Source organism: Ceratotherium simum, chromosome 2 (genome assembly GCF_057802395.1).
Source record: "Ceratotherium simum simum isolate JZ-2026a chromosome 2, ASM5780239v1, whole genome shotgun sequence".
In the NCBI taxonomy this organism is placed as follows: Eukaryota; Metazoa; Chordata; class Mammalia; order Perissodactyla; family Rhinocerotidae; genus Ceratotherium; species Ceratotherium simum.
In genome coordinates this window covers 30,451,615-30,476,082 of record NC_141901.1, presented here as the reverse complement: position 1 = coordinate 30,476,082, position 24,468 = coordinate 30,451,615, and the positions used below count along the sequence as shown (strand labels likewise).

Genomic DNA, 24,468 nt, shown 5'->3' with positions numbered 1-24,468 from the left:
TAGAGGAAGATGGGCACAGATGTTAGCCCAGGGTCAATCTTCCTCAGCAAAAAGGAGGAGTGGCATCAGATGTTAGCTCAGGGCTGATCTTCCTTACAAAAAAAAAAAAAAAAGATAGAAAACGATATACCATGCAAACAGCAATCATAAGAGAGCTGGAGTGGCTATATTAATATTAGACAAAACAGGCTTTAGGACACAGAATATTCCTAGAGATAAATAGGGGCATTTCATAATGAAAAAGGATCAATATATCAAAAAAATAACCCAATCATAAATGTATATACACCTAACAAAAGAGCTTCAAAATACATGATGCAAAAAAGTGACAAAACTGAAAGGAAAAATAGATAATTCAACAATTTTAGTTGGAGATTTCAACACTTCCTTCTTGGTATGAGGTGGCCAGGAAAAGTGCCTCAAAAACCTCCCCCTACAAGGAATATAACTGGCCACGAGCCCCAGCTAGCTAATGTGCTGTGAAATAAATTGCTGCATTTGCTCCCTAGCCATGCTTCCCATAGGCTACTCCCAGACAGTGACTGTATGTCATTGGAATACTAAGGTAGATTCATTTCTAGGAGACATGAGGGTCTTCTGATTGTTAACGACTTTGACTTGAGGACTCCCAATGGCTTGGCTGAAACTTTCTTAGTCTGCACAGTAGTCTAAGATGCTTTTGCCCAACCTTCCTTGTCTCTCTCCTTCACTCAGGGTCAGGCCTATATTGCAGTCTTTCTCTCCTAGGTTTATCCAGCTCCCTCCCTATTTCCTCTCACAGCCATTTCTCCTAATAAAATCTTTGTATGTTTAATCCCATCTTGGCATCTGCTTCTTAGAGGACCCAGATTAGCACAAATGATACCAACAGTGGTCCAAGAAAATAGGTGGTCAGATGGGGATTTTGGACTAACTTACCTACTGCACATCAGATGAAAAGGATGCTGTCTTGGTTGGGAGTGGGACATGGCACAATGTGGCAGCTCAGTCACTGAAGATTTCACTAGTGGTGACCTGAGAAAATGTCCCAATGGAAGAGAAAGCTGTGGCAGGTGCAATGTTTCAACCCTTTCAAAAACATGGGGGACCAATACCTACAAAGACAGTGGAGTTGGCCGGTTGCTGCTAAGTTGTGGCGATACACTACTGTTAGCAGGCAGTTAAGGGTCAAGTGTGCGAGTCAGAGAACTTCTGTGGTAGCTTACCAAGAGGCCCTGATGTCTTGCAGTTGAAAGGCAGGCACATTTGAGCAGCATGCTGAAGACCTGATTGTTCAAGTCTTAGAACTCCATAGTTGTTTGCATTGGTCAGCCAAGGCAGGAGTGTTAGCAGAATGTTAGGGCCTTGGTGATAAAAACCTAGGGTCCTGAAATATGGGTGGGGACATCCAGATGGATGCCTTTGAGGATATTGCCTCTGCATCCACCATGCCCCTGGACCCTCTGTGTTTGCAGAGATGGCCCATTCCCTAATAAGAGCTAACACTTCCACTCTGCTGGCGATAAGTGCTCTCCTTTGAGGCTGCCCTCACCCTGACCTCCTCTCCTGGTTACCAGGCTGATAACTGGAGCTATGCTGCACCTCAGAAAATTATATTCAAAGTTCTACTTGTGTGTGTGAGTGTGCACATGTTTTCCTGGGGAATTTATTGCTTTTGTTAGTTTTTTTTGTCTCTGACTAAAAATATTTCTGAAACACTAGGTTCTATCACTTGAAACTTTAGGTCTCCTTGCCATCAGGAAGAGCTGTGATTTTATTACGAAGCAGAATTGAACTAATTTTCTCTCCTAATGACCTGGGGAGAGTTCACTTCAAGATACCAAAATAGGGGCCGGCCTGGTGGCGCAAGCAGTTAAGTGCGCGTGCTCTGCTGCGGCAGCCCGGGGTTCGCCGGTTCGGATCCCGGGCGCGCACCGACGCACTGCTTGTTAAGCCATGCTGTGGCGGCGTCCCAAATAAAGTAGAGGAAGATGGGCACGGATGTTAGCCCAGGGCCAGTCTTCCTCAGCAAAAAAGAGGAGGATTGGCACAGATGTTAGCTCAGGGCTGATCTTTTTTTTTTTTTTTTTTTAAGATTTTATTTATTTATTTCCCCCCAAAGCCCCAGTAGATAGTTGTGTGTCATAGCTGCACATCCTTCTAGTTGCTGTATGTGGGACGCGGCCTCAGCATGGCCGGAGAAGCAGCGCGTCGGTGCGAGCCCGGGATCCGAACCCGGGTCGCCAGCAGTGGAGCACGCTCACTTAACCACCAAGCCACGGGGCCGGCCCTAGGGCTGATCTTCCTCCCCCCAAAAAAAAAACAAAAAAAAAAAAGGTACCAAAATAACTTTTCAACAACATACCATTTGAACCCTGAGCAAAAACTGACCTGCTAAGTCTGCTAATCTCATTTGGCCTCCAACACTAACTGGCACCTCAACCCATCATCTCAAAGACAGTCAAACCCGCCATCCTTGGCCACCAGTCTAAATACAAGCCACCAGACTAAATGTGACTACTCCCCTGAGGTTGATGCCATCAGCTGTACCTCTTGTTGACAATTACTAGGGCTGGGCCTGGGGCGAGGCAAGGAAGGCATTTGGGGCGAATGTGTAAGGAGGTGCTGCTTTGTAAGCCCCACCCTACACTTGCACTTGCTCCATCCGAGAGTCAGAGCCTCCTTCTGTTCTGCACCCTTGGGGTCTCCTGTGTCTTAGTGTAGTCCCAGCACTGTACATCACCAACTATAATGCATCCATTATGATGTGATGGACACAGCATCAGCCCCAGGAGGTGGGTGGGGGTAGAAGTAGATTATTTACAAAGAAGGTGACCTTGGAGCTAATTGGGGAAGGTGAAGGAAGTCATTACAGAAAAATAGGATAGTACGGGTTTAGTCTGGAGACAGGAAAAGAAATGAAGGGTCAGATACAGGTCTGGGAAAAGACCTATGAACAGATGAATCTAATGGCTTACAACATGGAAAGTGAACACAATAAGGATGCTGGGAGCTTGCCCTTATTGGATGCTGGTAGCTGGCTGGGCAAGACAACTGAACTCTTAACTTTATCTCTGCCTTATTTTCATAGAACCACATTAGAAAATAAATCCCGGTATGGGGAGGGGAGAGAAAATCAGAAAATCTCTATAGAACTAAAATCTGTTAAAAGTATGTTAATTTTTTCAAAGTCTGGGAAGGCTTCTTGGGGCATATGGGATTTCTGACATTGGGCCAACCAAAATTTAAAGGCCCTTGTATGACTATTACCTTTTCAGGGGAAGGGTGTTTGTGCAAAAATCAATAGACTGAATTTAACAAAATTAAAAACTTGCATTTGTGTAATGTTTTATAGGCTATGAAGTCTTGTGACATTGTCTTTTTAATTCTCAGGTTTTATCTGTGCCTTTGCCCATTTCTGTTCCCAATTCCTAAAAATCTCTTTCCCCTCCTAGCCTGTTGGTTGAGACCTATTTTTAAACAGCTTTATTGTGATATAATTCACATACCATACAATTCACCAATTTAAATTGCACAATTCAATGGTTCTTACAATATTCAAAGTTGTGGAACCATCTTGACAACCAATTTTAGAACATTTCCCCTACCCTAAAAAGAAATCCTGGACCCATTAGCAGCCACCCCTCATTCCCATCTAACCTAGAACTTTCTGTCTCTATAGATTTGCCTATTCTGGACATTATCTTTTAATTTTTACTTTAAAGTGTCCTTGGGGATTAGGAATTCTTACCTTTGGAACTCCTCATCCCTAAATGGTGGAACTTCTGTGATAAATCAGAGATCTGTGATAGAAATAGAAAGGGAAGGGAAATATTTATTTAACAACTACTATGTGCCAATATATATTCATGATTTTCACAACCATCCTACAAGTCAGGTATCTTTTAACAGTTGAACAAACTGGGGTTTATAGAAATTAAGTAACTTGCCAAAGGTTACAAAGTAACAAAACAAGGATGTAAACCTTGCTTTTTGACTAGAGCTCATTGTCTTCTTTCCATGAGATCAGTAATTTTCAAACTTCGTTGGGCACTAGAGTCACCCGGAGGGTTTATCAAACACAGATTGCTGGGCTCCATTCACAGTTTCAGATTCACTAGTTCTGGGGTGGGGCCCAAGCATCTGCATTCCCAGATGCTGCCGACATTGCTGGTCTGAGACTGTGCTATATCATGTTGCCTAATAGCATCTGAGAACGTGATTGATTAAGATCACAGAGCTAGATGATGAAGTAGCTTTAATATCATCTGGTCATCTTTTCAGAACAATATTTATGATCTGTCAAAGCAACTGCTGATTGATAAAAGGCGAAAGTAGTTAGAAAGGCACTACAGAGAACTAAAATGCTTCAGGGAAATGCTAAAGTGTGATAACATTTTTTTCTGGTTGGGAAATGTGATAAACAATCAGAGAATTAACCACAGTGCATGAAGCACCTAGAGGTAGAACTTTTCAGCTGGAGGCAAAACTTGGAACTATAGCTACTTAAGGAGAGAAGGCAGGCAGACAGAGGACTATCAACGGCAATATCTCTAACTGTTCTTTGGCTAGCTGCAGTTGCATACTCATGCTGACTTCATCCCCAAACGTTAACTAGGCCAGAACTTCATCAGACTGAAATCTGTGTATATATATATTTAAAAGAAAGATCACAGATACCAACAAAATGTATTTCCTTGAATCTGTTCTAACTCTGGATTTTATTGAAAACGTTTGATTTTTTTTCTTAGTGGGAGGGGAAGGAGGACAGCTGGAAATCACTTAATTCAGAATCTGCAGTGTAATTGCTCGGGTAGGCTCAAACGTGATTTGAACATCCCTAGCTATGGGATTTGGTGACCAGGCTCCCAAGAGAGGATGACACAGCACAGGGAACAGCACAGACAGCCTGCCTTGCTTTATAGAGAGCAGAGATGCAAAAGTCCTTGTTGAGGTCACCAGTGCTGCGAATAATCTTAATAATTTAAATGGATGGGGGTAACTTCCTAATATGTAGGTAAGTAAGCACTAGGGACAGAAAAGAGAGAGGAAAGCAGCAAAGTGAAAACAGGGAGTGCGGAGTGCAGCTGGACATCCTCTGCTAATTAGGCCTTAGCTTTATATAGACAGCTTTTGTTTCTGTCAGAGCACTTTTATGTATATTAACTCACGCACAGAGGTCAAATATTATTATTATTAAACAGGGTGCAGAAAAGTGTAATGAGTGATCTCAGTTAATGAGTTAGTTTAACTGGTTAAGAGATGCACACACTAGGACTAGATGCCAACAGTTACCTAGAATGCCAGTAAAAGAAAACATTCAGAAATAAGATTAGTAATCACATAAATACAATCTAGTGAACACCACCTTTCATTCCAAAATGGTGGAAGTGAAGTTTACTTGTTGGTACTTTCTTACCTCTTCCACATTCGTTCATTTGTTCCTTCATTCATTCCACAAAGATGTATTGAATGCTTCCTACTTGCCAGTCATTCTGCTCAGCGGGCCTTGGGAATGTAGAAATGAGACATGGTGTCTTGTCATTTATTCAACAAATATTTATTTAAGGCCCTACTACGTGCCAGAAACTGTTCTAGGTACTGGGGATCTATAGTAATCAAAAAAAAAAAAAAAGCAAGAAATGTATAAACAAGTTCAGAGTAATCCACTTAGAACTAACAAAGCAAAGGGAAACATACTATAATAAACATGTGATGGACAGAGGGATGGGTAGATGACTAGTGTTATAAAGCAAGCCTAGTACAATGTTAATGGCAGAATCTAGGTGGTGGGTATATCAGTGTTTACTGTAAAATCTTTCAACTTTCTGTTTGAAAATTTTTACAATAAAACATAATGGAAAAAAGTTATAGGAATGATAAGGAAGGTGGGGATTTGGGAAAAGCTCATGGAGGATGTGGTATTTTTTTATCCTCTTCTTCTTCCTCTCAGCTACCCTTAGCTACAGGTCCATCAAGTTCCAAATTCCATTTGGCCTTATCTTGGGCTATAAAAGGCTCTGCAAAAGTCCTTGAAGACCCTTAGATCTCTTTAGTGGAGAAAAGACTTTGGTGAGAAGAGGCAGACTCATGAATCAGCTAAAACCCACCTACCCCACAGCCATTTGGTAAGGCACTCTCCTTCCAGCTAACCTCTCCTAAATGCCTCTGGGTACCGGGGAGCCACTCTCCCCATCTTAGTTTCCCATCTGAGCTTCTGTGCAGCTCGGTTTTGGATGGTGACCTGAACTATTTCAAAAGTGAAAAGAACATTTGTTTTCTTATACTCTTAATTTTCTTTAGTAATTTTTTTCAAAATAATTCTGAATTTAAGGTAATTTACTGAGTTTTAAAAGAGAATGCTACCGACTTAAGTTCTCTTTTAGACTGTAGGACCCCCATCAGCTCATTGATACCAGTTGCAGGTTCACAGGGCAGAGGCTGGAAGTTACTAGTGACGTCCTACCTCTCTCCCCTGTACCCCCAAAAAAGTTCCCTTTCCAGTTTCAGCCCTTTAGGGGCCTTTTCTCTTTGAACAATTATGTACAGTCTAGACTGTGCCTGGCACTATTCTAAGAACTTTAAATATAATAATTCATTTAATACTCACAAGAATTCTAGGATATGATAGCCATTATTATTCCCATTTAACAGATGAAAACACTGAGGCACAGGGAGATTAAGTAACTTGCTCATGGAACTGCATGTGAATGCAGAAGTCTGGCTCCAGAAATCCAGACTCAGAGGCTGCTCTGAGTCACCAGCAAATACCGCCTTTCTAACCAAGACTAATTGCCCATCTCCGAAAAACCAGTTCAATTACAGGTATTAATGGGTCAACGTGGCATTACATATTTTAATGCTTCTAAAAACCCTAACTCCGCAGGAATCTCAGTATTTGGGATTTCAAACTGTGGTTTGAAAGGGCGTTGATGTTAGGAGGGAGGGCGCCCTTCAGATAAGCCCCTCAAATTACCCAGAAGGACTCTAGGGAGTCGCCTATTTAGGAGCATGGTATTGGGGGGTTTCCAAGAGAGGAAATATTTATAGCCAGCGGCTGACATATTATTTTGGCAAATAGAAGGGGAAAAAAACAATCTCATTTTCGGAAAACACAAGTTTTTAGCTTGGATAATGGGTAAAAGATATTAACTCTTTGTTTCATCTTCATCTTCCAAGCTTGTTCTAATTTTGCTTCTCAAACCTGGTGCATTCCCTCTACTATTTGATCTGCCCTTCTAGCTTTTTGTCCCTTTTGAAATAGGTGGTATCATACCAAATTAAAACGCAGAACGCTCGTTTCTTTTCCCTTAGTCCGCAGAAGGTCGTCGGGAAAAGGGTTAACCGGGTGGGTAGGGAGGAGGGTCGGGCTCACACCTTTCCCAGAGACCTCGGGCGGCGGCGGGGCCCGGGAGGGGCGGAGGCTGGGGCCAGACGCCTCGCCGCCTCCGCCTCGGCGAATAGCAGCGCGGTGTCCGCCCGGATTGGAGCAGCAGCATCACGCTGACCTCTGCCTGGGATGTAAACCGGGACAGGCGCTGCGGGCAGAGGAAGGCTCTCGTCTCCTCCGGGAAACCCAGCACCGCGGGGCTCCGAGCGGCTCGCAGGGCCTCGATCCGGGCAGCGCCCAGCGGCGGCTGCGGGAAGCGGAGGGAGCCCGGCGCGGGCGCGGGCGGGAAGCGTGCGTCCGCTCGCACAGGCAGCGGGAGGAGGGGCGGCGCGAGCCATGGCCGGGGACAGCGAGCAGACCCTGCAGAACCACCAGCAGCCCAACGGCGGCGAGCCCTTCCTGATCGGCGTCAGCGGGGGCACGGCCAGCGGCAAGGTACGGCGGGGCCGCGGGCCGCGCTCCCCTCCCCACCCCGGGCCCGGCGGCGGCGCGTGTGGCCCGCGGGCCGTGTCAGCTGCTGCAGCCACCGCGTGGCCCGCGCGCCTCGGCTCCTGGCCGCGCTCCAGCGCCGAGTCTTCCCGGCGCGGACTCGGGGCTCCGCGGCGGGGGATGGACGGGCGGGCGGTGACTCGGGCCATTGAGGTTACGCCGGCCACAGATCATAGGGCTGGTGCGCACCCTCTCGCTTTTTTTCCCCCGCGGCGGTAACTCGCGGCAGGGGTCCTATGGGGGAGTGGTAGAGAAAGCGGATGCTTAGTGTTTTGCTAGTCCGATATTGGGGGACAGGGCTTTAAGCAGGGTCCCCAACGAGCCCCCGATGCACCCCCTTCCCCCAGCCTTGCACTGATGAGCTCGCCCAGCAGCGCAGCTCCGGCGCCAAGGGCGGAGCGAGCCGGGAAGCCCGGAGGGCTGCGAGAACGCGCGAGGCGGCGTCCCGGAGAAGGGGAGCCCCACTTGGGCTGGACGTGGGGGCTGGGGATTGCAGGGGTTTCCGGGTAAAATCCTGAGAGCCAAGTAGGTGCGGTGACATCAATGAAATAATAATAGTCGGAGCTTCTCTTTTTTTATGCTTATAAGAGGAAACGTGGTCGGCTTCAATGAGAAAGTTGTACTGGCTCCATGCTCTGAGATGTCTGGGGCGCACGCGGTTTGGGTCCACGGAAAGGGGTCACCCTCTGGGTGAATGACTGCCCTCGGAGCCTGCTTTGTTTTATCAGCAAGGCAAGGAGAGACTAAGGAAATGCTTTCCTAGCTTTACCCTTTACCCCAGGCTTTTTCTGCAGGTGGAGAAGGGTGGAGTCCTCCCAGATGTTTCTTTCTTTGCTCCCCTAACTGCCTTTACGATGTGGCTACTTGTTTCCCCTACCGTTTGACAACCTCCAACTTCATTCAGAGCACGGGCACCTCAAGGGGAGTCTGCGAGAGATGGGTGCTGCGCGCTGGGTTTGGCGAGGCGGGATGATGCCTCCGAGGGTTGGGGAGAGTAGAGCAGGAAGGCTGGTTGGCGCCATGAGAAACCAGCCACGAGGTTTTCGCTCCGGAGTCGACTTTTCCGTGGCCCCTCCTCCATTTTGGTTTTACATTTTTCGCTCCAGGTCTGGACTACTTGGGCGCCTGGCGCCCAGGCACGGCCGCTGGTGCTGTGGAACTTCTTTATTAAGTTAATCTCCTCCCTGGCTCCTAGGGCTGGGAATCTGCCTACTCTAGGTCCCAGAAGGGTAGGTTGCATTCGCTCCTAGTTGAATGCATTTTTTATTTTTAAAATTTTTACATGTTCTTTACTAGTACTATTACTAGTAATTCGAAGCAAAACCAGGATGCCGGCTCGTTCAGGAAGCTTTACCTGTTCTTTTAGAATTATTCTTACCCCCCTCTTTCTATAGCAATTCCTGTTGCGTGGGACCGTTTCCTGTTGTTCCTGGCTGTATTCCCAGCGCTCCTAGCACGAGGTCTGGCATACAGTTGGTCCAAATGTTAACCTGAGGGCCAGTCCTCCTGGGGGAAGGAGACTTGAACTGGCAGATGAGTGTAGCATTTAGAAACAAAATGACCTTGGTAATCTAATAAAAAATTTAGTCACTACAGAGGTGGAAACTGAGATCCTAAAAGGTGAAATAACCGTTCTTCTTATTCTTGTATGTTCCTCGGTCATCACCTGTTCTCAGTTGATAATCAGTCTAAGTTGCAAGAGTTACTTCCCTAACGTGTCAGGTGGGAGCTGGTAATGAGCCATTATGGGAGTAACTAACTCTCTGCTGTCTCCATTTTCATTAGGGAGGAAGATTATAAAAACTCCAAGAAAGAGTCTGTTTGCATGTAGTTTTCAAAGCATGTTGTACATTTTGGGCATTGATAAGTACTTTGTCACTGTTTAAGATTATATTTTTTTTTATTAAAGTCCAAAGGAGCATTGGACTTGTAAAATTCCATATTGCAGTTGGTTTGCTGCAATTATATCTTGATTCTGTTATTCCTCCAAGGAATAGGGATTTTTTTTTTTTAAAGGATGGTCAGCATCAACAAACTGGACCTCCTGGGGAAGTCTAAGGCCTGAACCTTGTGGTGTAGGAGGGTCTAGAAGCAAGGTTGATACTCTACCTCTTGGGTATTTGTTATGTGCCTGTTAAAGGAATTTGGGAGAAGGCAAAGGGCCTAAGAGCATCATCAAAAATGACAATTTTAGAGTTAGAAGGAACCTCAGAGCCTCTGGAGTCCAACTCTTAGTCTCGTCACTTACAGATGAGGAAAATAATGTATTCAGATCACATATTTGGTGGCGGAGCCAGTGCTAGATCAGTGCTGCTCAGTCCTTGTTGTTGCCTTGTTTAAGAAGAACTGAGTAAGGCATTCGGGAAGAACACAGTTACCCCTTCAGCTTGGAAACGGGCTACTTGGGAATGGCTACAGGAATGTTTCAGAGGTACTTGACCTGAAAGGAAGCGGAAATGCCGATTGCTTTGTACCGGTGGCCTCGCAGCATAGATCTTGATAGTTCTCTCCCCTCTCCCATCCCTCCTTTATAAGAAAAAACAACTCCTTGTTCAGCTTCCCTTGAGGGCTCTAATTTGTCTTAATGTTGTGGCTGCCCTGAGTACAAGTATTTTATCTCAGACTAAATTATTTTGGTTGTAGAAGGCAAAAAGAGTGATTGTGGCTCCATATATCACATTTTTTAGTTTGTTTTATAAAGGAAGATGAATTAGAACTTTACAGTAAGCTTTGCTAGGCTGACATGGCAAATCATTGTTAAAAACTCATCTTACAACTTTGTGGTGGGTTGAGAAAGTTATTCTGATCTATGTTAAAAACCAGATTCTTGTATTTCCTCCTAAGGTCTAGAGAGAGTAAGAAGTTAACCCTGGACGGGAACAGTTTAAGCTTCTTTGCCTGTGTATATATCCATAACTTTAGATGCCATTCCCTCTCTTCATTTTTGCTGTTATTGCCCTTGTGACTTCTTTGGCCCATTTAAAATAGCTTCTCAGAGTGGTCTTCCTTAGCTAGAGCTCTGATTGTGTCTCTCTCCTTTTTGGAAACCTTGGGTGACTCTCCATTGCCCAGACTACAGGTCAGATATTTCAGCACAGCGCGATTTCCCTTGGCCCCCAAATGTGTTCCCAGACTGTTTATTTTCCCACTCTTATTTATCCCCCTCCCCCACACCCAGATGCACACAGACACATCTATGGAACTGCTTTCACTGAAACTTTTTGTTCATGGTCTTCTCTTTGGAATGGCCTCTATCTAATCCTTTTAAGGCTTCAGTTCTGTTAATACTTCCTCCAGGGAGCGTTGTTATCCATTTCGTTTTTTTTTATAATTTATTTATTTATTTTTTTCCCCCAAAGCCCCAGTAGATAGTTGTCTGTCATAGCTGCACGTCCTTCTAGCTGCTGTATGTGGGACACGGCCTCAGCATGGCCGGAGAAGCGGTGCGTCGGTGCGCGCCTGGGATCTGAACCCGGGCTGCCAGGAGCGGAGCGTGCGCACTTAACCACTAAGCCACGGGGCCGGCCCTCCATTTCTTTAATCAGAGTTATTTTTTGTCTCTAATGCTTCCATAGTTTACCACCTTTTGCCTTGTACTGTGGTTAATTGTGGACTGCTTCCCCACTATAATAAAAGTTCTATATGAGCATCTCATTTATTTGTGCCTTAATGCCCATTACCGAGTTTGATATAGTGTTAGTGTTTGGTGTTTATTGTACTGAGTTAGGCAGACCATAATTTATCATTATCCTTTCATTTTTTAATTATAAGACCATTTGAATTAGGATTTGAAGCCACAGTTGACACCATGTTGAACTGTGTTACTCATGTTGCAATGACCAAAAAATAAAAAGCCCCTTGAACCATAATACATTGGTATTGCTTGTTCACAGCCTAACATTTATTTAGTATGTACTAAATAGATATTTGTTGAATGAATGTCATTGTTCACAACACTGTATTAAGTGCTTGGAGTTGAGGGGAAGTCAGGATATAAGGAAATATAAGAGAAAGTCTCTTCAGTATTTTATAGTTCTAAGCTGCTTAAACTACTTTTATCATCAAGTCAGTGTATCATGAAAGCATTTGATTATCTCTTCCCTTTGAAGTCAGGCACATGTCTTCCATTGGTGGATGACAGTGGAAGATGAGGTTAGGAGAACTTTTGACTTGCCTGAGTTCACATTGCTAGTAAGTGATAGAACTTGGATTTTCCCTTTTCTAAATCTATACCTGTTTTGAACTTTCTCCACAAGCAGCGACCTTATAGGTATTTTTAGGGAGGTTTGTCTGACTGTATGAGTAATACAGACTAAGAGAGGAAATTGCAATCCCCTCAGAGATGTGGGCTGTCACTTCAGCTCAGCTTGACCATGAGTCAGCATCTACTTTGGGAGTGCTCTGGAATGTGCTCTGGACCTGCATCTCCTTGGCTCCCACTGCCCTGTTCCTGGAACCTCAGCAGCCATGGCCATCTGGCCAGACCGCTCATTCCATACCCTCCTTCTGTCAGGTGCTCTCAGAGCCACGGGACTGGTTTGGTCCTTCTGCTGTTTTTCTCAGAGCTGCATTGTATGCTTTCTACCACCCCAAACTGCGGCCATGGCCATCAAGGCCCAGCCTGATCTGGCCCTGCTGACCGCCATTCTCCGCCTTGCTCTCTCTGTTCTAGCCACACCCACTGCTTGGCACACCATGCTGTCTCCCTGCCCAAGGATCTTCGCATTTGCTGTTTGCCCTGCCTGAAATTCTCTTATTCATTGTGCCAGTGCCTAGTGCCGTGGCTGGTAGAATAAAGAAGAAACAGCAGGTCTTGCAGCCTCTAGTAGTTCCTCTCTTGCAGCTGCCTTTCCTCAGCTGTGCCTGTGGTTTGCTGCTTCCTCTTTTATTCCTTGTTTGAGTGTCTTGGAGTGTGGTTTCTGATGTGCACTCTGTCTGTGGTCACCTAACTCCAGCTCGCTGTGTAGCCTTTGCTTAGGTCTTCTGCCTGATGTCATCATTGCTTTGTTGAGTCTGGCTTTTATGAGGTTCTGTGATGGAGACAGATTGTATTTGGGAATTTCACTGCTGAAGACTTGACCTTTTTTACTAGTTGGCTCTGATTTGGTGCTGTTGGAACTGCTCAGACTCTCTGAGGTCTTTTTGACGTGTGTCTCAATTTTTTAAATCAATAAAAATGGTTGGAAGGTATACTCTGTGTGTGTGTGTGTGTGTATGCTTTCTTGTCTGTTAAACCATTTTTATCACTAAGTCAACTTATTATTAAAGCATTTGGTCATCTCTTTATCATAATGTATCATGTATATATATGACTTATATAAGTATAATCCATATATAATTATAAAACAAAAAGGAATTATGAAAGGATGAGAAAAATGAAATAAACACTTAAAAATTATGGTTTTTAAAAATGGTATAAAACTTTTTGGCTTTTACTAAAATATTTTTTATTTGTGACTGAAGAATGTTTTATTTTTAAAAATCTTGTTTCATATGTGGTGATTCATGGATCTTGGATAATCTTGGTAATATTAGTCTTGGTGATAATACCAGGCTGAATTTTTGATTCTAAGTTTAGTCTTTTGAATCTTAATTTAATGACTGTCATGTTTGGAAAAGTTATGCACTAAAAAGATCCAAGTACAAGAAACTCATCCTTTGCAGTGTTTACCAAATAACCATCCCCCATCCCCCAATTATGCAGTGGATTTTGTTAAAAACCAGCTAGAAAATTTTCGTCTTCCCTGTTGTCTATCAGTTGTTTTTGCAAACCGAGGTGCTCCATTTAAACTTTTTTAACTAGTAGATTCAAAACTCACTGAGGGCTGGCCTGGTAGTGTAGTGGTTAAGTTCCTGCATTCCGCTTCGGCGGGGCGGCCGGGGGGGTTCGCAGGTTCTGAACAACATCCTCCCCCCCCCCCCCACCTGCGTGGACCTGTGTTCCCTGTCGTCAAGCCCTGCTGTGGCCGCATCCCATATACAAAGTGGAGGAGGATAGGCACAGAGGTTAGCTCAGGGCTGATCTTCCTCAGCAGAAAGAGGAACATTGGCAACGGATGTTAGCTTAGAGCCACTCTTCCTCACAAAAAAATAAAAAATAAAATAAAAATAAAAACCCAGTGAAAATCCTCATTTGGAGTATTTTGCAAGTTTGTTTCTGTTTATGAGTTTTATAGGTGCCCACGGTTTTCAGCAACAAAGTTGCTTAACAGTGGAAACATTTTCAAATATCTTTTTAACAGATAATTTGATCATTTGATTTTAATAAATATTAGTTTTCTTTCAATCCTACATAAAACAGCAAGTCAAAACTTTATTTTTGAAAGTGAAATATTTCCAAATGAACAAGTAACTGCAAAATTTACATGAAAATAAAAGGGAAAAGACAATTTTCTAAAAGACAAAATAAAAGATGTAACAGTTGTGAGGTGTTGACAAAAAAAAAATCCTAATCTGCATTCAGTTCACACGCACGCAAGAGTTAGTCTACCATGAGAATTCACGCAGAGAGAGCCAAAGTATTTACAGTCATAAAAGTACCGTCAATAGACTATTTAACACAATAACCTGAAAAATATAAAGAATCATATAAAGCATTGGGCTTTCAGGGCTCTCGTAAGTAGCAATTTGGTTAGATATGGGGGCATTGGTTATAAAACCAATTGCATATGCTTTGAGAATTTTGAATGATGGTGGGAGAGGGTGATAATTCTAAAAAAATCAGTTTGTTTTGCCACCTGACTATTAGAAGTGATCTTTCTTTTTTTCTTTCTTTCTTTTTTTTTTGTGAGGAAGATCAGCCCTGAGCTAACATCTGCCAATCCTCGTCTTTCTGCTGAGGAAGACTGGCCCTGAGCTAACATCCATGCCCATCTTCCTGCACTTTATGTGGGACGCCGCCACAGCATGGCCTGACAAGCCGTGTGTCGGTGTGCACCAGGGATCCCAATCCAGGCCTCCAGCAGCAGAGCGTGTGCACTTAACTGCTATGCCATGGGGCCGGCCCCTAAAAGTGATCTTTCTATAGAATAGGTTTCCTTTTTTTTTTTTTTTTAATTTTTTTTTCCCCAAAGCCCCAGTAGATAGTTGTACGTCATAGTTGCACATCCTTGTAGTTGCTGTATGTGAGACGTGGCCTCAGCATGGCCGGAGAAGCGGTGCGTCGGTGCGCACCTAGGATCCGAACTCGGGTCGCCAGTAGTGGAGCTCAAGCACTTAACTGCTAAGCCACGCGGCTGGCCCAGAATAGGTTTCTTTTAAAAAGCAGTTATTTTCACATGGTTACTCTGTATGGAACCACAGGAAAAGTGTAAGAGTGTCTCTGAACCTCCTATACTTTCTATAGTAACCTTGAATAGCTACACAGTAACCTTGAATACCTTACATAGTAACCTGGAATACCCTACATAGTAACCTTGAGTACCTTACAGAACACATGCCCAGCAGTGCTTTTTCTTCCTGTCCTATGAGGTAACACACTTCACTTTGGTAGAGCATTAATTTTTGCAATAATAGTGACAGAAGGTTCTGCCACATGCCCTCTGTGTGACTTGTGGCATGTTATTGTAGGGCTTTTGTAAGAATTTTGCCTGGCGCATACATGGTGGAAGCATAAGAATTTTGTGTGTGTAGGTAAAGTAGAGTTGTGCTTCTTTATTGCTTTAATCATTCCAGAAGAATGCTTTCTGGTCCGACTTTTTGGTCATTTTTTTTTTTTCTTGGCTGAAGAGCCGTTTTAAAACCTGAAATGCTTTTATCTAGATCAGCAAGCATCCCCTGTTTTCTGTCCTCTAGGAAGTCCAAGATCCGCAGACGTCTCTAGGATTGCCTCCACCTGAGAGTGGAGGGTGCACTGTCTGCCCTGTGCAGGTCGGTAGTCCTTCTCAGCTATATAGAGAGAGCTTGTAGTGGAATGGGGTGCTGAGAGTGACTGATCTGTGATTTTGGACCAGGGTCTTCAAACATGTTTGCATCTGTAACTGCTAAGAGAATTTTGGGGAATTCTTATCCTGTCTCATAGTTTTGATATCAGTTTTTTCATCATATGAGTAAAGAGTTGCTAAGGATATAATTTCTGATATATTGTAAATATTAATATTTTAAAGTAATTGGTTCATTCTTTTAAATGTATCTGGTGGGCTCTAAATACTGTAATAATATGACCTATTGTCATTCATTTAAAAATACATGAATAAACTCTTATTTGAGTCAGAAATGTTCATTTTTCCTTTTTTCTCTGTGAAATTATTTTTCAATTCCACTTCTCCCACAAAATGTTAACTTAATTTCATTTATTTTTATGCTTGAAATTTTTTTCTTAGTCATTCTCTCATCCTTCTGCAACAAAAATCTGTAGGTACGTTGCAATGATTTTAATTCCTGTTCTCATAAGTCTCTTCAGTGTTAATTTCTTTTGGATTGCATTGCTAGCTATTAGCATAAATTAGTCAAGACAAGTAGATATACATTTTGATAAGTAATTAAACATAAAAGGTAGAATTTTGTTGAAAAGCAACTTGTTGAGATAGATGGAACCAAGCATTTCATGTATTAGTGGATCATGACTACCTAATGCTGGAATAAGATTCTTCACTTGTATAGATATAAACCTTGAGAACACTGTTGACATAAGTAGATGGGAATGGAAGGACTTTTGTTATATCAAGGTCATTCAGTTTTTACCTTTCAAATTATATGTCAGAACCCGATGTATTTTTATGAATCAACCAGCTTGCCATTTGCCACCTTTTATTTTGTTGAAAGCAGAAAACTGGAAACTTCCAGACTTGTAAAAGGGTTTGTTACCCAGTCATTAAGTCATTCACTTTTTTTAATTGTATTTTTAAATTTCATTTGTTAATTATTTATATGGATTATATCTTGAAATAATATTTTGGATATTTAGGATTAAAAAAATATATATATATCTTTTCCTTTCTTTTAAACTTAAAAAAATGAAAAACATTTCACAATGTTACTGTGCTCCCACAAATTACTCCCACCACCCCACCCCCTGTGTCTGGCAACCACTAATCTGTTCTCTGTATCTAAGAGCTTGTAATATATATATTTAGATTCCAAGTATAAGAGAGATTATAAGATATTTGTCCTTCTGCATCTGACTTATTTCACTTATCATAGTGTCCTCCAGGTCGATCCATGTTGTTGCAAATGGCAAAATTTCATTCATTTTTTTAATGGCTGAATAATATTCCAGTGCGTGTGTGTATGGGTGTATATATGTATGTGTGTGTGTGTGTGTGTGTGTGTATACTTTATCTATTCATCCATTGATGGGCACTTAGGTTGTTTGCATATCTTGGCTATTGTAAATAGTGCTGCAGTGAACATGGGGGTGCATATATCTTTTTGAGTTACTGTTTTTGTTTTCTTTGGATAAATACCCAGAAGTGGAATTGCCAGATCATATGATAGTTTTATTTTTAACTTTTTGAGAAACCTCATACTGTTTTCCATAGTGGCTGCACCAGTTTACATTCCTACTGACAGTGCACAAGAGTTCCCTTTTCTCCACATCCTTGCCAACACTTGTTATTTCTTGTCTTTTTGATAATAGCCATTCTGACAGGTGTGAGGTGATATCTCATTGTGATTTTGATTTGCATTTCCCTGATGTAGAGCATCTTTTTATAGACCTGTTGACCATCTGTATATCTTCTTTGGGAAAATGTCTATTCAGATCTTCTGCCCATTTTTTAATTGGATTGTTTGGTTTTTTGCTATTGAGTTGTATGGTTCTTTATAGGTTTTGGATATTAGCCCTTTATCAGATATATGATTTGCAAATATTTTCTCCCATTCTGTAGATTGACTTTTCATTTTGGTGGTCCCCTTTGCTGTGCAGAAGCTTTTTAGTTTAATATAACCCCACTTGTTTATTTTTGCTTTTGTTGCTTTTGCTTTTAGTGTCAGATTCAAGAAAATCATTACCAAGACCTATATCAAGGAACTTACCACCTATGTTTTCTTTTAGGAGTTTTATGATTTCAGATCTTAATGTTCAAGTCTTTAATCCATTTTGAGTTAATTTTTGTGAATGGTGTAAGATAGTGGTCCAGTTTCATTCTTTTGTGTGTGGCTGTCTAATTTTCCCATCACCATTTTTTGAAGAGACTATCCTTTCCTCATTGTATATTCTTGGCTTCTTTGTTGTACATTGACATATATGCGTGGGTTTATTTCTGGGCTCTCTATTCTTTTCCAGTGATCTATGTGTCTGCTTTTATGCCAGTACCATACTGTTTTAATTACAATGGCTTTGTAATATAGTTTGAAATCTGGGAGCATGGTGCCTCCAGCTTTGTTCTTTCTCAAGTTTTCTTTAGCTATTTGGAATCTTTTTTTTTTTTTTTTTTTTTTGAGGAAGATTGACCCTGCACCAACATCTGTTGACAATCTTTCTCTTTTTCTTTTTTCTCCCCAAAGCCCCAGTACATAGTTGAATATCATAGTTGTAGAATTGTAGCTCTTCTATGTGGGATACTGCCTTAGCATGGCTTGATGAGCAGTGAGTAGGTCCGGGCCCAGGATCCAAACCAGCAAACCCCGGGCCGCCGAAGCAGAAAGCACAAACTTAACTGCTACGCCACTTGGCCGGCCCCTGGAATCTTTTATCCATACAAATTTTAGGATTGTTTATTCTCTTTCTATGAAAAATGCCATTGGAATTTTGATAGGAATTGCATTGAGTCTGTATATTGCTTTAGGTAGCGTGACATTTTAACAATATTAATTCTTCTAATCCATGAGCATGGAATATCTTTCCGTTTATTTGTGTGTTCTTCAATTTCTTTCATCAGTGTCTTGTGGTTTTCAATACACAGTTCTTTCACCTTAGTTAAATTTATTCCTAGGTATTTTATTCTTTTTGGTGCAATTGTAAATGGGATTGTTTTCTTAATTTCTCTTTATGATAGTTCATTATTAGTGTATAGAACCACAACAGATTTTTGTGTATTGATTTTGTATCCTGCGGCTTTACTGAATTTATAGTTCTAACAGTTTTTTTGATAGTCTTTAGGGTTTTCTGTATATAATATCATGTCATCTGCAAATAGTGACAGTTTTACTTCTTCCTTTCCAGTTTGGATGCCTTTTATTTTTTTTCTTGCCTCATTGCTCTGGCTAGGACTTCCAATACTATGTCCAAAAGTGGTGAGAGTGGGCATCCTTGTCTTCTTCCTGATCTTAGAGGAAAAGCTTTCAGCTTTTCACTGTGGAGCATGTTAGATGTAGGCTTGTCATATGTGGCCTTTATTATGTTGAGGTATGTTCCCTCTCTACCCACTTTGTTGAGAGTTTTTATCATAAAGGGATGTTGAATTTTGTTAGATGCTTTCTCTGCATCCATTGAGATGATCCTATGATTTTTATCCTTCATTTTGTTAATATGGCATATCAGATTGACTGATTTTTTGAAGATATTGAACCATCCTTGCATCCCTGGAATAAATCACACTTGATCGTGGTGTATGAGCCTTTTAAATCTATTGTTGCTTTCAGTTTGCTAATATTTTGTTGAGAATTTTCATCAGGGATATTGGCCTATAATTTTCGTTTCTTGTGGTGTCCTTGTTTCATTTTGGTATCAGGGTAATGCTGGCCTCGTAAAATGAGTTTGGAAGGTTCCTTCCTCTTCTATTTTTTGGAATTTTAAGAAGGATTGGTATTCTTTTGTTGTTGTTGTTGAGAAAGATTCACCCTGAGCAAACATCTGTTGCTAATCTTCCTCTTTTTGCTTGAGGAAGATTCACTCTGACCTAACATGTGTGCCAGTCTTCCTGTATTTTCTGTGTGGGTTCCTGCCACAGCATGGCTGATGAGTGGTGTAGGTCTGCATCAGGGATCTGAACCTGTGAACCCCGGCCACCGAAGCGCAGAGTGTGCCAAGCTTAAACATTGTGCCATGAGGCCGGCCCCCTGGTATTCTTTAAATGTTTGGCCCTGTACTTTTGTTTGTTGGGAAGTTATTGATTGTTGATTCAGTCTCCTTACTAGTAATTGGTCTGTTCAGATTTTCTATTTCTTCTAGATTCAGTGTTGGTAGACTGTATATTTCTAGGAATTTATCCATTTCTTCTAGGTTGTCCAATTTGTTAGTGTATAATTGTTCATAGCAGTCTCTTATGATCCTTTGTGTTTCTGTGGTATCAGCTGTAACATGTCTTTCATTTCTGATTTTATTTATTTGAGTCCTCTCTCTTTTTTTCTTGGTGAGTCTAGCTAAAGGCTTGTCAATTTTGTTTATCTTTTCAAAGAACCAACTCTTAGTTTCATTGATCTTTCCTATTGTCTTTTTAGTCTCTATTTCATTTATTTCTTCTCTAATCTTTGTTATTTCTTGCCTTCTACTGCATTTGGGCTTTGTTCTTTTTCTAGTTCCTTGAGATGTAAAGTTAGGCTGTTTATGTGAGACTTTTCTTGTTTCTTGAGGTAGGCATTTATTGTTATGAACGTCTCTCTTAGAACTGCTTTTGCTGCATCCCATAAATTTTGGTATGTTACATTTCCATTTTCAATTGTCTCAAGGTATTTTTTGATTTCTTCTTTGACCCATTGGTTGTTCAGTAGCATGTTGTCTAATCTCCACATATTTGTGAATTTTCCAGTTTTCTTCATGTAATTAATTTCTAGCTTCATACCCTTGTGATCAGAAAAGATGCTTGATATGATTTCAGTCCTCTTAAATTTATTTAAGACTTTTTTTGTGGCATAACATATGATCTATCTTAAAAAATATTCCATGTGCACTTGATAAGAATGTGCATTTTGGGGCCGGCCCCACGGTGTAGCGGTTAAGTGCGCATGCTCCACTGCTGGCGGCCCAGGTTTGAATCCCGGGCGCGCACTGATGCACCGCTTGTCAGGCCATGCTGTGGCGGCATCCCATATAAAGTGGAGGAAGATGGGCACAGATGTTAGCCCAGGGTCAGTCTTCCTCAGCAAAAAGAGGAGGATTGGCATGGATGTTATTTCAGGGCTGATCCTCAAAAAAAAAAAAAAAAAAAGTTTGAGACTCTTAAAAAAAAAAAAAGAATGTGCATTTTGTTGCTTTTGGATGGAATACTCTGTAAATATCTGTTAAGTCCATCTGGTCTAATGTGGTCTAAGGCTGATGTTTCTTTATTGATTTTCTGTCTAGATGATCTACCCATTGATGTAAGTGGGGTATTAAAGTCCCCCACTATTATTGTATTGCTGTTTCTTCCTTTAGGTCTGTTAACATTTGCTTTATATATTTAAGTGCTCCTATGTTAGATGCATAAATAATTACAAATCTTATATCTTCTTATTGGATTGACTCCTTTATCATTATATAATACCCTTCTTTGTCTCTTACTACAGTCTTTGTTTTAAAGTCTATTTTGTCTAATATAAGTATAGTTACTCTAGCTTTCTTTTGGTTTCCATTTGCGTGGAATATTTTTTTCCATCCTTTCACTTTCAGTCTGTGTGTGTCCTTACATCTAAAGTGAGTTTCTTGTAGGCAGGCAGCATATAGATGGGTCTTTTTTTTAATTGATTCAGCCACTCTATGTCTTTGGATTGGAGAATTTAGTCCATTTACATGTCATTATTGATAGGTATGTGCTTATTGTCATTTTGTTAATTGTGTTTTGTGTTTTTTTTTGCTCTTTTTGTAGTTCCTCTCTCTTCCTTTCTTCTCTTGCTCTCTTCCCTTGTGGTTTGATGACTTTCTTTAGTGGTGTGTTTATATTCCTTTCTCTTTCCCTTTTGTGTGTTTACTATAGGTTTTGCTTTGTGGTTACCATGAGGCTTACATGTAACAACTTATATCTATAACAGTCTATTTTATGTTGATAACAACTTAAGTTTAATCCCATTGTAAAGCTCAACATTATTATTCTCCTCCCCATGTTTTGTTTTTGATGTCATATTTTACATCTTTTTACTGTGTATATCCCTTAACTAATTATTATAATCATAATTATTTTTACTGCTTTTGTCTCTTAACCTTTCTACTAGCTTTATAAGTGATTAATCTACTACTTTTACTATATATTTACCTTTCCAGTGACATTTATTCTTTCATATGTGTTCTTGTTACTAATTAGCACCCTTTCAGGGCTTTCTTTCTTTTCTTTTCATTCACTTTTTAGTGTCAGCATTAGTATTTCACATCACCTCTTTGATTTAGGAAACTTGGGTTCCTGCCTAGCTTTGCCAGTTACTTACTAAGCATCAGTATATTCATCTATAGAAGAGGGTTCTTTCAGCCCTTAACATTCCACAGTTTTGTAACTAGCCTTGAGTATCCTATAATTGTTTTCTCACCACTGATTACACATACCAAGTACTTCTCAAATCTGAACCTGCATAATGTGGTTGGCATTTGTAATCTTTTGGTGAGGTCCTGAAAGTCTGACATCCCCTGCCACTTGCCAACATTCACCTCAACTGGATACCAGTTGGATTTCTCATAGGTCCTAGGATCCCGTAGCCTTCTGTCACAGACATTGCTCCTTTTTCCTAGCATCCCTCCCTCCACCCACCTTCCTTTTTCTTACCTGGATAACTCCTGCTCATCTTTTTGTATGCATTCTGTCATGGCCTCTCCTAGGCAGTCCTCCCTGGCATGACTGGGTGTCCTTATGCTATGTTGCTAGAGTATCTTAACAGACCTCAGTCATAGAATCCCCGCCACCCTATGTGATCCTTGCTTGTTTAGTCTATCTTCTTCTCTAGACTGAGCTCTTAGGCCCAGGGACTATGTTTTCCCTCACTGTTGTCTGAGGCTCATACATGGGCTAAAAACAGTCTAGGTAGGTTTTCATAAATGTTGGTTGACTAGCTAAATATTAAGGACCTTTTTCACAAACTCCTTGGCATCTTCACTTGGATATATAACACGAATCTCAGTACGTCCAATATTTAACTCTTGAGCTTCCCCTCAAACGTGCTCAACGTGTAAGCTTCCCTATCTCAGTTGATGACAGCTTCATCCTTCTAGTTGCTCAGGCCTAAAACCTTGGAGTCACTCTTGACTACTCTCTTTCACTTGTACCCAAGTCATTAAGAAATCTTGATGGCCCTGCCTCCTTTCCTATATGTCCGTGACCTGACCACTTTTCACCTGCACTGCTTCCACCTGGTCCAAGCCACCAGCATCACTCAGTTGGGTCATTGGAGTAGTGTCCTAACTCATCTCTCTGATCTGCCCTTGTTCTTATGTGCTCTGTTCTCATCACAGCAGCCCAAGTGATCCTGTTAAAAAGGTTGGATAATAATTTCCCTGCTCTGCTCAAAATCCTGCAACAGCTTCCCATTTTATTCCCAATAAAAGCCAAAGTCCTTACAAAGATCCACAAGGTCTTACAGATGGTTCTTTGCATTGGCTGTTCTTTTCTACGAGGACAGCACTTCCTTCAGAGATCAGTATGATTAACTCGCTCACCTTCTTGTGGTCACCCTGTTTAAAATTGCACACAGCAGGCACTCAAGTATTTGTTGAAGAAATGCTTGAAGAGTGCATTACTTCTTTGCTCAGTTACCTCTTCTAATATTAGTTATCAGCATTTAGACCTGGTTGCTTTGGCTGTTGCTGGGAGATGTGGGTAGTTGTCCCTTTGCTCGTCACGTTTGTACTTCCTTTTGTGGTCCCTGGATAGGATTCCTGGTTCATTGCCATCCGCAGAGCTCAGTGTAGGTGTACACGCTAGATGGCTTAGGGGCCTGTTTAGTGGTGCATTTTTAAAAATATAAAATCAACTGGCGAGTAACCTTAACATCTTGCTGTCAAGTTCTTACTAGAGATGTCATCTATTTTGTTTAATTAAATGCTTGTTGATATGAACTGGATCTTTACTTTAACTCAAGAAATGCTAGAACAGTAGATCTTTTAAGCCAAAATGATTGTCTTTCCTATCTTAGGGGAAGGTAGATCCAGCCTCTTTAGAGAAAAGCTGTCTCTGCTTTGGGCAGCTTGCATTAGCCTGAATATAGGCCGTTTGTAGCATGGATTGGAGTTGGGAAAGTGCTGAGCAGAGCTATAGAGTGAGAAAATATGGTAGCGTTTTAGCTTCCTCTGAGTTTAGTGTGGCTTGTAGGGAATAAGATATGTCCTTATTGAATTGGAAAGACCTGACATGACAAAGACACTTTCCAAAGCTATGTGTGTAGTTTTGTATTGTCCCATTGGGATTATGCGTGTTCTTCCTTTCATCAACACAAATGATGTATAATTATATGTAGTATAAACTTTAGTTTGTGCTGTAAAACAGCAGTGTTAAGATCTGAGATGCTGCTATTTAAAACGCTTTCTTTTTTTAACAAAGGAAATGCAAACACTCTGTAAACTGAAGCAGTTATGGTCTTTACTATTCCAGTAAATTTATGATAAGATTGGTAATAAGAAGTAGTTCTGAGCAGGAATAGAACTCAGAACCCAGGGCAAATACCCAGGGGGCCATGGATAGCCTGTCCCATCTCTGTGATTCACGGGTTGACGTCTCAGCCATCAGGTGTGCTGGAATCAGTGGATATTTATTGAAGCAGCTGTGGCGTGCCTGCCTATTGTCTCAGTGGAGGGTTTCTGAGGGTGCGTTTCTATTGTATGGCATATTGGTTGT

The 24,468-nt window shown here is 41.5% G+C and overlaps 1 protein-coding gene across 1 annotated transcript in view; it reads left to right on the top strand.

Moving 5' to 3' along the window:
* The first annotated feature begins 7,445 nt into the window (after positions 1–7,445).
* UCK2 (uridine-cytidine kinase 2) overlaps positions 7,446–24,468 on the top strand; it is a 76,253-nt gene continuing 59,230 nt past the window's right edge. The window contains exon 1 of the mRNA XM_004424851.3: positions 7,446–7,804. Within this exon, the coding sequence (XP_004424908.1) occupies positions 7,706–7,804 (99 nt within the window). The 5' untranslated portion in view covers positions 7,446–7,705. The remainder of the gene's footprint in view (positions 7,805–24,468) is intronic.